Source organism: Engystomops pustulosus, chromosome 1 (genome assembly GCF_040894005.1).
Source record: "Engystomops pustulosus chromosome 1, aEngPut4.maternal, whole genome shotgun sequence".
Taxonomy (NCBI): Eukaryota; Metazoa; Chordata; class Amphibia; order Anura; family Leptodactylidae; genus Engystomops; species Engystomops pustulosus.
The window spans coordinates 170,059,123-170,072,444 of NC_092411.1; the positions used below are offsets into that span (position 1 = coordinate 170,059,123).

The window sequence follows — 13,322 nt, forward strand, 5'->3', positions numbered from 1 at the left end:
TCTACCTGCAAATGTTAGTACATAAAGGAGAGCCTAATGTAAGGTCTGTCTGTATATGCTCGCCTAAGCAAAGTGCTCTGTAAAGAGGGTAAAGCGCTTTGAATAGTTTTGCCAATATAGAAATGACCGCACAAAGAATAATGTAAATGACATAACCGGATCTACATGTGAAAAATTGTATAATTCTGTGTTATGCCCCCAAACTTGATTCTTTATCCTGTAAGTAAATGTGGGCAATGATTACAGCTACCACATCTAAAATTAATTTTTGGGATTGTTTTCTGTAACCAGTCTTTTTTTGCATTTGGTAGTCTACTTCTGACTAGGTGACCTTATATTGTCTTACTCATTCTAAAGGTCACCATGGGTCCGTTTTTTTGCTATTAATGCTTTCTATACATGGCTTTTTTATTTTGGGGGCCATAGCATTGAAAGCAAATGAGAAGATAATTTCTTTATTGCTTTTACTGCCTGACCTGTCTATGAGTAAGCTTGGTGTTTATTTGAGAGAAAGGCCCTCTGACCTTTGCTCGAGATGATACGCCAGCGTTATATCCCATACACCAGGGGATTTCCCTTCAGGCTACAGATCCAGTTTGGGGGCCTTGTTCAGGTGATACGACACGCCAATGATGTCCCTTCCGTGGCAGAGGTGCTCAATGTACCGGCCCCGAACATACAAGAGTGGTCGACCCTGCCGACTCTAGCAGGTAAAGAGCATCTCCCTCGACCCCAGGGGAGGGAAACAGTCCAAGGCTACCTCGACACCAGAGGGAGCGAAAGAATGGCCCTCAAAAGCATGTGTGGACTGATTTACCATATAATTTTATATAGCTTGTTATATGCTTTTACATAATTTGTTCATTTGCTGGAATACATATGTGATTGAATATTCAGCTTACTTAAAGGGGTATTCTAGTCTGGGCATTCATGTTTCATTAATCTGCCATATATATGCATTTCTTCAATTAGATGTTATTTAAAAAATTTTTTTACCTGTGTGAAGATAATTTCTCATAAATGCAGCCATATGGTCCCATTGAAACAAGATATGTCCTTGGATACGAACACCCCTGCTGGAGGGATTGCACAAAGAAACAAAATGTTTTTGTATATAAAATGTCTGGGATTTACTGCATACGCTGCATCCAGGACTCAATAGCGCATGTCTGGCTACCGCTGCCAAAATGTGAGGGGGTCATATCCAAGGAAGCTATCTTGTTTCTAAAGGGACAGAATGGCTACATTTATGAGAAATTATCTTCACATATGAACATTTTTTTTAATAACATCCAATTAAAGAAATGTTTATACATGGCAAATGAATTAAATGTGAATGCCCAGATGGGAATACCCCTTTAAGGCACAGGGCCCAGGGGCATGCTCGATAGATAGACACCACTCCACATAGGGCCTTGTGTTCAGTTAGCCTGAATACATATTACACATTGTCCTACCTAGTCTATAGATTTAATTTCAGCCCTCCCTGCTAGAGACCCTTTGTTATCTTTCTTTGTTATTTTTACCCAATAGTTGTCGTTAGAGTGAGTAGCTGTCTACGTCTCACCCTTCCCTCTAGTACTTTTCCTCTTGTCTTTTGTCCTACTTCAATTTCCTTCCCTTGCCTTGCCTTCCTCTCCCTCCAGCTCCCTCTAGCTAACTAAGTGCTTATAGCGCTATACCCAAATCGACCATCACCAATCGAAACTTTGAAGATTGGATGTCCGAATGCCTGGGGGTTAAAACGTTACCCTGAAAAGATCATGAATTCTACATGGCATGCACAGACAGGGTGTTTAATTATTGGGAAGTAGAGAGTGTTGTAGTCTCTCTTGTTGAAATAAAAATTTGAGACTAGCACTTCAGTACCTAGTTCCATAGCACTAATCCTGATGTGATCTATCGATTCACCGCTTCCTTCCACATGTGGTCCTGGGCGAGCTGATGCACAATGCAGGTAGGTACACCTTCATAAAGCTACAAATATTTGATCAGAACTTCACTTTAGCAAACCTGTACTTGCCCAATGACTCACCCATACTGGCCTGTAGGAAGATATTGAATGAAGTGGCAGAGTTCTCTGAGGGGATAATAATAATAATGATAATAATTCTTTATTTATATAGCGCACACAGATTACGCAGCGCTGCACAAAGCTTGTCAAATTGGTCCCTGTCCCCATGGGGCTCACAATCTAAACAACCTAACAGTATGTTTTGAAGTGTGGGAGGAAACCGGAGTACCCGGAGGAAACCCACGCAAACATGGAGAGAACATACAAACTCTTTGCAGATGTTGACCTGTGTGGGATTTGAACCCAGGACCCCAGTGCTGCAAGGCAGAAGTGCTCAGCCACCATGCCGCCCTATATGCTGATGCTGGGTTGGGACTTCAATTTCCTTCGGGATGTTTAACTTGACACCTCATTGGAGAGAACCAGAGTAGCTGGGTTCTTTTAGAAAGGACCTACCTAGCTTCCAGTTAAAAAACGTCTGGCCGATTCTTCATCCCAAAGACACATACTGCACATACTACTCCCCAGCACATGACTCGTATAGCCGTAAAGACCTTTTCTAGGTCCAACACAAAGCGCTGACATGGGACCCAGTAGCCACCATAGGAAACATTGTCCTCACAGACCACGTTCCAATTTACCCAAATGCCACCATACAAACGATCGTGATATCTGCCATGATCTCCTCCATTCAGAAAAGACATGTCCTATCTTTTGACAGAATATGGCGCCGGGCTCTATGTTAAGCTATGGTGAGGGCCGGTGGTGAGCGGCGCTCGCCCCCTCCTCCTCTCCCCGGCACCCGTGTATGCCCGTTGTACTATGGTACGGTGGGCATACATCGTGTGAATGCAGCCTTAATCTATATTGCTAGCTGAGTGACAAAAGCAAGAGAATTCATGCATCCACTGCTCCAAAGCTAGACAATATCCCTATCAGGGAGGTGGGCCTCACGGCCTGCCATACGAGTTAAAGCTGTATAGCCTGACCACAATATACAGAGATAATTGTGATGCCTCTTTTTCTAACAGGTTGGTATTCAAAATCTTATATGTAATATGGAACGATCTTTTTGCTGACTGTATTGACTGTATTGTTCAAGCTGTTTTAATACTCTACTTGTCTTATTTATTTCCCCATGTCTGATATAATGTTTTTATACTATACAGGCAGTCCCATGATTAAGAACACCCAACTTACAGACGTACCCTAGCTACAAATGGCTCTCTGGATGTTGGTAATTTACAGTATTTTAGCCCCTGGCTACACTGATCATCTGTAAAAGTCAAAGATGTCTGCAATTAAGATTCATTGTTAAGCCTGGATCTTATGAAACCCAAAAGTTTAAAAATCCAATTTGGTCACAGAGAAAAAGTTTTGCCTGAAGCTACAATTATTCAATATACAGTTGGGACATATATTCAATCATTTTATTTGGTTGGTATGTAAGTCCCAACTGTATATTGAATAATTGTAGCTCCAGGCAAAATAGGCTGTAGAGTCCTGTAGGGGTTAAAGCTGTATATCACAATTACTGACATCTGACCTCATCTAAGAATATTTTGACCATGACATCAATTGAGCAATGCCCTTGCTTTAACCCCTTAGTGACCAAGCTCATTTGCGCCTTGATGAACAAGGCCACTTTTTCAGAACCAGCATGTATAACTTAAAACTTACAAACCAACCAAATAAAGTGATTGAGTATAAGTTTTAAGTTATACATGCTGGTTCTGAAAAAGTGCTCCCGAGTAAACCAATACCCCATATGTGGTGATAACCTGCTGTATGGGTACACGACTGAGCATAGAATGGAGGGAGGCGCCATCCAGAGTAAATTTGCAGTGTCAAATTGTACAGGCTATACATTTTTTTATGTTTTTAATGTGGACCAATAGGGGCTTATTTTTTACCACATGAGATGCACTTTATTTTGGGGCATCTATAGCCAATTGGTGAGATTTTATTAACTTTTTGTTGGTGGAGGAGATGAAAATCAACAATTTTTGTGAAGATTTTTTGTGCTTTTTTTGTGCTGTTTAACATATCATAAAAATATTATATTATTTTTATTCTATGGGTCGCTACAATTACAAAAATACCTAATTTATATAGATTTTTATTTTTTTCCCCATTTTAACTGAATATAAAGTAATTTGGCGAAAAGGTTGTTAATTTTAGCATCACCGCCTTTCATATGCATAACCAGATTTATGAGGCGAAAAATAAAAAAGTTAAGGGCTTATTTTTTGCAAGAAGGATTGTTCTTTTCAGTGGGCTAATTTTAGAGTGCATAACATTTTTTAAAATCCTTTTTAGAGCATTTTTCATAGGGTATTAATTACAAATTATCTTTTTTGGAGCTTTTTTTTTTTTTTTTTTAAACGGGGTTCACTTTGCGGATGTAATAACGATTCTGTTTTATTATGCAGATTGTTACGGACGCAGGGATACCAAATATGTTGGGTTTTGTGCATTTTATTCAATTTTACTGAATAAAAGTTAATTTGGAGAAAATCTTGTTCATTTTAGCATCACCATCTTTTCATATGCATAACTTTTTTATTTTTCGGCTGACAAATCTGGTTAAGGGCTTATTTATTCCTAAAAGAGTTGTTCTTTTTAGCGGTCTTATTTTAGAGTACAGAACTTTTAATATCACTTTTTAGAGCATTTTTTAAAGGTATTAATTAAAAATTATAATTTTTCGGCAAATTTTTTTCTTTTTTTTTTCTTTTCAGAGTTTACCGTGCGGGTCCAGTAACAATTCTGTTTTATTATACAGATTGCTATGGAAGTGGCAATACCAAATATGTGGGTTTTTTTGTGTTTTAATTTTATACTTTGTTAAGTGTTTTTAGGCTCCTAGTTATCAATGGGTGGATTTTATGAAACCAAGAGCTTCATTACAGCCTCTATAGTTAAACTGACACAGACTTAATGCTCTGTTATAGATGGCTTTGCTCAGCGATCTCTCTTTATATCACTACATTATTAATATTTTTAAGCATATAAATTATATTACCTTATATACTCGAGTATAAGCCTAGTTTTTCAGCACAAAAAAATGTGCTGAAAAACCAAACTCGGCTTATACTCGAGTAAAAAATATATATAGGTTTTACCAGGTTTTTGTGGTAAAATTAGGGGCCTCGGCTTATACTTGGGTCGGCTTATACTCGAGTATATACGGTAATAAAAATGTATAAGACCAAATAGCAGACATTAGTGTTCAGTCTGTATTGTATCCATTTTTTTTTAACGTCTGTAATACCATCTGTTTTTTTCACATGTAAAAAAAAACCTCAGTGGTTTTCAATCTACTTTTCACTCTGTCCAGTTGGCTGCCTAGCAACATTGGAGAATAAACAGTATGCATACAGATGTCATACACGTTCCGTAAAATTTTTTCCGGATCCATTGACTCATGGATGTACGTAGTCGGCATTCAAGATAAAATAATGCATGCTGCAATTTTTTTTCTCACTGTCTGCACATTCATGAAAAAATGGACACGTGAACAGACCCATAAAAAACAATGGGGACGTATGCCATCAGCCACTGGTCGACCGTGACTGATCACATGTGTTTCAATAGAAATTCATATGCATTTAGGCCAAGGCCCGCCCCCATATGTTTGCATTGCATTTTTACACACAATACACACAACACCGCATGTGACCGCACCCTAGACATTCAGATATTTCAAGAAAAAAAAAGTATCAGTATTGAGTATCATGATACTTCTCGGGGTGCTCAAAATTCTGGTATTGGTGCAACCCCAGTGGGAATAGTGTGTGTCAATTTTTACCATGTTACAAATATAACCGAAGAAGTTATTATCCAACTTGAAAGAATACATGCCTTCGGTGTCCCATGACAATCATGCGTAGCTTGTCTTCCATCTCCTGCATTTCATGGATCTGAACAAAGGTTCCCGTGTGGTAGATTTCATCCAAGCTTCCAACGATATCAGACTCGTTGCTAATAAATAAAAGAAAATGTGTTCAGATGGTAAAAAAATAAATAAATAATACTGAACCAGCACCTAAATTAATTTTCGAGTACTTTTTTGAACCAGTGCAAGAATTTTTTTTTTACTAGAGACCGTCCGTTTGAGAGCCATATTTGCCATTTTGCCAAATTCTACAACCAATAACTTTGGTGTACAGAGCTATGCAAGATGTAATTTTTTGCGGTAAGTGTTGGCGTTTTAACCAGTTAACGACTGGTCTCTTTTTCAGTTTTGTATTTCCATTTTTTGCTCCCCACCTTCAAACATCTATAAATTCATTATTTTTCTATGTACAAAACTGTGTGTGGGCTTGTTTTCTGTGTAACAAATTGTACTTGCCAGTGATTACCGTATATATACTCTAGTACAGAGTTCCCCAAACTACGGTCCGCGGGCCGCATGTGGCCCGTTTCAATCCGGCCCCAGACGTTTGCCGCGGCAGCGCCGGGACCTCGCGGCCTGCGACAGTCGGGCAGGAGCCTCTGTCCGTCTGGACAGGAGGCTCCTGTCCGTCACTGTATAGTGACGGAGCGATGTGGCCGGAATACAACCCCAGAGCACATCGCTCCATGAACTAGGTTGCGCGCCCGCACAATGACGTCATCAAGCGGCGGTGAGTACAGGGTTTTTATTTTTTATTAAAAAGGGCAGTAAAAAGATTGTGGTGGCCGGGGGCCAATAGTTAGTTATGAGGGGCAGTATAGGAAATAATTGATGGTGGAGGGGCAGCATAGGAAATAATTGATGGTGGGGGGGGCAGCATAGGAAATAATTGATGGTGGGGGGGGGCAGCATAGGAAATAATTGATGGTGGGGGGGGGCAGCATAGGAAATAATTGATGGTGGAGGGGCAGCATAGGAAATAATTGATGGTGGGGGGGGGCAGCATAGGAAATAATTGATGGTGGGGGGGGGCAGCATAGGAAATAATTGATGGTGGGGGGGGCAGCATAGGAAATAATTGATGGTGGGGGGGGGGCAGCATAGGAAATAATTGATGGTGGAGGGGCAGCATAGGAAATAATTGATGGTGGAGGGGCAGCATAGGAAATAATTGATGGTGGGGGGGGCAGCATAGGAAATAATTGATGGTGGAGGGGCAGCATAGGAAATAATTGATGGTGGAGGGGCAGCATAGGAAATAATTGATGGTGGGGGGGGCAGCATAGGAAATAATTGATGGTGGGGGGGGCAGCATAGGAAATAATTGATGGTGGGGGGGGCAGCATAGGAAATAATTGATGGTGGGGGGGGCAGCATAGGAAATAATTAATTATGGGGGGCAGCATAGGAAATAATTAATTATGAGGGGCAGCATAGGAAATAATTAATTATGAGGGGCAGCATAGGAAATAATTAATTATGAGGGGCAGCATAGGAAATAATTATTTATGAGGGGCAGCATAGGAAATAATTATTTATGAGGGGCAGCATAGGGAATAATTATTTATGAGGGGCAGCATAGGGAATAATTAATTATGAGGGGCAGCATAGGGAATAATTAATTATGAGGGGCAGCATAGGGAATAATTAATTATGAGGGGCTGCATAGGGAATAATTAATTATGAGGGGCAGCATAGGGAATAATTAATTATGAGGGGCAGCATAGGGAATAATTAATGGTGGGGGAAGCATAGGAAATAATTAACGGTGGGGGGAAGCACAAGACATAATTAATGGGGGAGGGGCAGCATAGGAAATAATTAATGGTGGTGGTGTAGGAAATAATTAATTATGAGCGGCAGACTAGTAATTAATGGGGGGGGGGGGGGCATATTCAATAATTAATGGAGAGAGGTCCCAGTATATTAATTAATTGGGACAATATATATAAAATAGTTCATAAGGGAGTGCAGTATATTAAATAATTAATTGAGGGGGGTACCAGTGTATTATGGATGCGGTCACATGTACTGCTATTTATTTTTAAACTTAAGTCCGGCCCTCCAATGGTCTGAGGGGGGCAGTGAACGGTCCCCTACGTAAAAAGTTTGGGGACCCCTGCTCTAGTATAAGCCGAGGCACCTAATTTTACCACCAAAAACTGGGAAAACCTATTGACTAAAGGGTGGAACATGCATTGGTCATAGTCTCCCAGTATATAGCCAGCCAGCAGCGTTTAGTATAGAGCCAGCCAACCCATAGAAGTATATAGCCAGCCAAGTGTACTATATAGCTAGTCCCCAGATTGCCCAGTGCACAAAAAAATAAATAAACGGGGCACTCACCTTTCCGATGCCCCGGGCAGGTCCTCTTCTTGATTCAGCTCCAGGTCAGTGATGGTAACTGTGCACGTGGTCCGGACAGCGCACACTGTGAAATCATCGGTGGCTGACGTCATAGATGCGCAGCGGCTGCGCACGAACCTGCAGCTACCAACTGAAGATGAGAAGACTCGCAAGAGGGGGGCCTGAAAGAGTTTTTTTTTTTTTGAGTATAAGCAGTGTGGGGTTTTCAGCACATTTTTTGTGCTGGAAAAACTTGGCTTATACCTGAGTATGTAAGGTATATTGAAAATTCCATGCTGTGTACTTGGAAGCAGAAATGCCTTTCATATTTGGTTCCAATTAACACCTACACTTTATTCTGGGATACCAAATTTATATAGGTTTTAACATGAAAACCTTTAGTATAAAACAAAAATTCTTTAATTTGCCATCTTCTGGCACTACTACAGCGTACAGATATGTGTATGGTCTCATATTTTTGCGGTATGTTTTCTACACTAGGAATAACAGTTTTTATATTTTGATAGATTGGGCATATTTTTTTTAGGTTTTTAATGTTTTTATTTACTAATTTATAGATCTCCAAGGGTACTTTAACCCTTGGGTGCCTGATAGCTTCTAAGATATAGAAAAGCTGCCATGTACTGCAATACTATAGTATTGCAGTACAAGGCAGCTTTGCTAGTAATCTCTAAGCATCTGCCTCCAGCAGACGCTTAGAGATGAAGCTGAATGACAAGCCAGAGATGTCATAGTAACAATTCCCCCCCTTCCCCCGTTGACCTCACAGGGGGAAGCGAATTAGAAATTAAATTAATCTGGCAGCTTTACTGGATGCATTTACATTGCACCCTGACAGAATCCTCTTTGTAGTCCCAGGGTTGGCTTTGGTTTGGATGAATTTCAAAAAAAACAACATGTGACTTGTGTGTGCTGTTGACTGCTCAGCTCTAGGCCCCCACCTTTGTGCTCCTGTACAGCCCCTCCATCATGCTCCTTCACAGAGCTCACAGCCTGGTGACCTGAGGAAAAATGTTGGGGGAGTGAAAAGCTCACATACCCCAACCCCTTGCACTACACAGAGGATTTTGTCAGGGTGCAAGGCAAGTTATAACACGTAATAATATTGTCATGCAAATGTTTTGAGGAAGCAGAAAGGCATATTTGCAATGCAGCTGTAATGGGCTTCTGTAACCTGTATTTAGAAAAAATGAGGTCCCTGGTGACTGGTTCCCTTTAACACCCACGATCAGTGCCAACACCTTCAGCGGATATTGCAGCAAACACCCACCTGGTACAGAAAGGACTCAGCCTGCGAGCCCTCTCTATCCTCGGCTATACTATTACGGTGCTTCATTAGGGATGAAGTTCATTTCTATCAATTTGGGACCTATATCACATATGATCATTTGTTGATCATTGAAATATTCATTACAAATGGCAAAAAAGTGGCATTTTTGACATTTGGGTGCTATTTTCCATTATGGTGTTCACGGGTGGAAATAATTTTATTTATATCTATACACACACACTGCTCAAACAATAAAGGGAAAACTCAAATAACACATCCTAGACCTGAATGAATGAAATACTCTCATTGTACAAAGTTGAATGTGCTGACAACAAAATCACTAAAAAAAAAAAAAAAAAAAAGATCAATGGAAATCAAACTAATGGAGGCCTGGAATCGCCCATAAAATTAAAGTGGAAAAACACACTATGAAACAAGTGAAACACTGTGAAACAAGACAAAAATGAAAGTATTGTGGAAGGCCTTCATGTGCTTGTGTGGCCTCTCTACAAGGCCTCTGCATACTCCTAATGAGGTTGCGAATGGTCCTGGACCTAGTCTAAAGCATCCACCAACTCCTGGAGCACCCCAGATGTGCTCAATCGGATTCAGGTCTGGAGAAAGAAGGAGCATATCCATAGCTTCAATTATTTCATCTTGCAGGAACTGCTGACACATGACATGCAGGCACATGAGGTCTAACATTATCCTGCATTAGGAGGAACATAGGTCCAACCACACCAGCATATCGTCTCACAAGGGGTCTGAAGAGGGCTGTACGGCCCTCCAAAGAAACGCCACCCAACACACCATTATAGTTATCTATCTCTATCATCTATATCTATCTCAATCTATCTCAATCTATATCTATATAACATAGGGCAAGTTAAAACATAAAAAAGGTTAAAGATTATTTTTTTAATTTTTAGATTTATTTTGGGTTAGAAGTGGGAAAAAAGGCTTTTTTCGTCATTTATAGGTTTTGGATGTTTTAATATATAATATGTATGGTCTTGGGGAAACGGGGTGACTACTGCGATGTTATTGTACTGTAGCAGGGGATTTTTTTTTAATTACTATATGGGGACATCAGTTTATTTTTGTTAATGCCGATATTGATCAGAGCTGTACGGAGGCAACGCAGGCAGCTCTGATTAACCCCATTAGACCCAGTCTATAGAGCCAACGGCAGCGCCGTCTTTGCTCCTCTGTGCATCATGCTACTAAAAACAAGCATCTTCCTTCTCTCTAGAGTCTCTGGATGTCTCCGACACACAGAGAGCCGGAGCAGTAGAAAAATGCAGCGACTTGCACCAACTGAAGTCAAAAGCCAGCGGTTAAAAATAATTTAGGGTATCATCTTTCACCCAGAAGCGCAAACTTCACACTTTCCCTTTTCACCCTATATTTTGTACTCTGTAATGGCTTATTTTATTTGTATATGAGCCCTATGATTTGTAAAGGGCTAAGGAGTATGATAGCACTATAGAAAGATTAATATGAATATTAGCCACTTTAGTCACTTTACAAATACATGCAGGATCGATGCAATTCTGAGATTATCCCAAAATACTTGTGTATATAAAGAATATAAATACTTACTTGTCATCTCTTTTGAGAAAAACTCCAGCATAGGGTTGCGCAAGCTTAACTTTACGTTTCAGAAGTGCCACCAAGTTTGGATTCTTGACCTTGAATTGAATATTATAAAAGTAGATTAAGGCTTAATAGATGATTAATAGAGATTAATAGAGATAATAAAAGAGATAATTAATAGAGATTCTTTGTAGAGATGACCAGAAACATCCTGATTGCATGATTACTATAGTAATTTTTATGTCCTATGAAATAACATTTGTGGAGCATCTTTTTCTAATAACTTATTCCCGTAGAAATCAAATCAAGAAATTTGCTTCCTTAAAATGGGTATTCCCACGAAGACGAGATTCTTACATATACTCAGGATAACAAAGCAACACATTCTCCAATTCAATGTTATTAACAAAAATACTGAATTTCACAGATCTAATTCCAACCTGTCTCCATCAGTCCCGGCTTACATAATTTTGGTTGCCCTTTGACCTTCTGACTTTAAGGTCGGGTTGACATATTGTTCTTCTGTCTGAAGCTGCACTGAGCTGCTCTCTGCCTCCAGCCCCCACCCTTGTATTTCAGGATGAGCTCACACAGAGACCTACTGGCAGCAAGCAATCATGAGGACAGTAAAGATACAAGCTACAGACAGAGAAGGTCTTTATCCATGGGAGAGAGGCATTTAGCTATGTATGTTAAGGCTGTTCTAGAAGAGGTGAGAATGTGAAGAGTAATATACATCATCTAATCTCAGTTCTGTCTCATCTCTCTTTCTATGTGTCAGATACTAGTGAGTGTTCAGAAGCTAATTTAAAAAGTGTATATAAACCTGGACCATGATACTCTAACCACATTGTAAGCACTCACACAGCACTAGACGGATCATGAAGTGTCTGCTTAGAGATTCCCCGTCCACACACTGAAATTTTATACTGACCTATCTTGAGTGATAGGAGCTAAAACAAAAAAAATGAATAGAACTGTAAAGTAAGGGGTTAAAAAATGATCTGCATTTTGTAATCATCACTAGGGGATTGCAATTTGAGAATTTTTTTTCAAGGGCAAAACCCTTTTAACCCCTTAATGACCGCTATTAAAAAGGTGCTATAGAAAGGTGTTGCATCCAAAGAAGATTGCAAAAACTATCCCAGCTCAGACACCAACATCTGAGACCGGATAAACTCCCAGAGATTAACTGCCACCAATCTGTCACCTATCAGAATCCTGCAAATGATGCTGGAGGGAATGCTGCAGAAGGACTAACTGTACTAACTTCCTATGTGTGAGTGGAACAAATGTTAATCATAAAAGCATTAAGAAATATTAAGAAGGCCAAGGTGAAAATGTGGGTGTTAATGACAGATTCCCTTGAACAAGATTAATTGAGGCAGCTAAGAAGACAGACAGAGACCTGAGTGAAGTTGGCCCCCCACCTTGTTCAAATCAAACAAAATCGGTGAAACGTTTGTGCTGGTTTCTGCAGGAGAAGTTTTCATTTGTGCCACTATCGTTGTTAAGATATTATTGAAAGTTTCTAGAGGTCAACCAGCCCCCCTCCTCCCATTGCCCAAATCAAACAAAACTGGTGCTGAACAACTCTGCTACGTTTGCACTGCTCAAATTTTTGTTTGTGCTGCTTTTGTTTTGAATATATGAACAAAAAATTAAAAGGCATAAAGTTCAAACACCCCCCCACACATTAAACGAAACAAACAAATTTTCGTCCTTTTTAATATATTCATACTTTTTACAGAGGTCATCAGGTTTGTTTTTTTTCAGTTCATCCTAAAAACCTTAACCTGAACATACCTTAAAAATGATAGCGCACAAATGAAAATTTTTGATGCACAAACCAGCACAAACGTAGCACTTATGTTTGACACCAGTTTTGTTTGATTCAGTCAATTTGGGGGTGGTGGGCTGGTTGAACTTTTGACCTTTAATTTTTTTGTTCATATATTCAAAATGAAAGCAGCACAAACAAAAGTTTGAGCAGCACAAACGAGCACAAACGTAGCAGAATTGTTTGGCACCAGTTTTCTTTCATTTGGGCAATGGGGGGGGGGCTGGTTGACCACTGATGACCTGTGGAAAATGTAATTAACCCCTAGGCGCACCAGGACGTTATAGTACGTCCCCGGGGCTAGATACTTAGCGCACGGGGACGTTCTATAACGTCC

General features: G+C 39.9%; 1 protein-coding gene across 3 annotated transcripts in view; it reads right to left on the minus strand.

Annotated features, from left to right (window-relative positions):
• Window positions 1–13,322, minus strand: part of LONP1 (lon peptidase 1, mitochondrial) — a 562,611-nt gene that overhangs the window by 446,308 nt on the left and 102,981 nt on the right. For all 3 annotated transcript variants that reach the window (XM_072113845.1, XM_072113844.1, XM_072113842.1), the window contains exons 2-3: window positions 11,152–11,240; window positions 5,879–5,998 (exon numbers count right to left, since the gene is read on the minus strand). In XM_072113845.1, coding sequence (XP_071969946.1) covers window positions 5,879–5,928 — 50 coding nt within the window. In that variant the 5' untranslated portion in view covers window positions 5,929–5,998; window positions 11,152–11,240. The remainder of the gene's footprint in view (window positions 1–5,878; window positions 5,999–11,151; window positions 11,241–13,322) is intronic.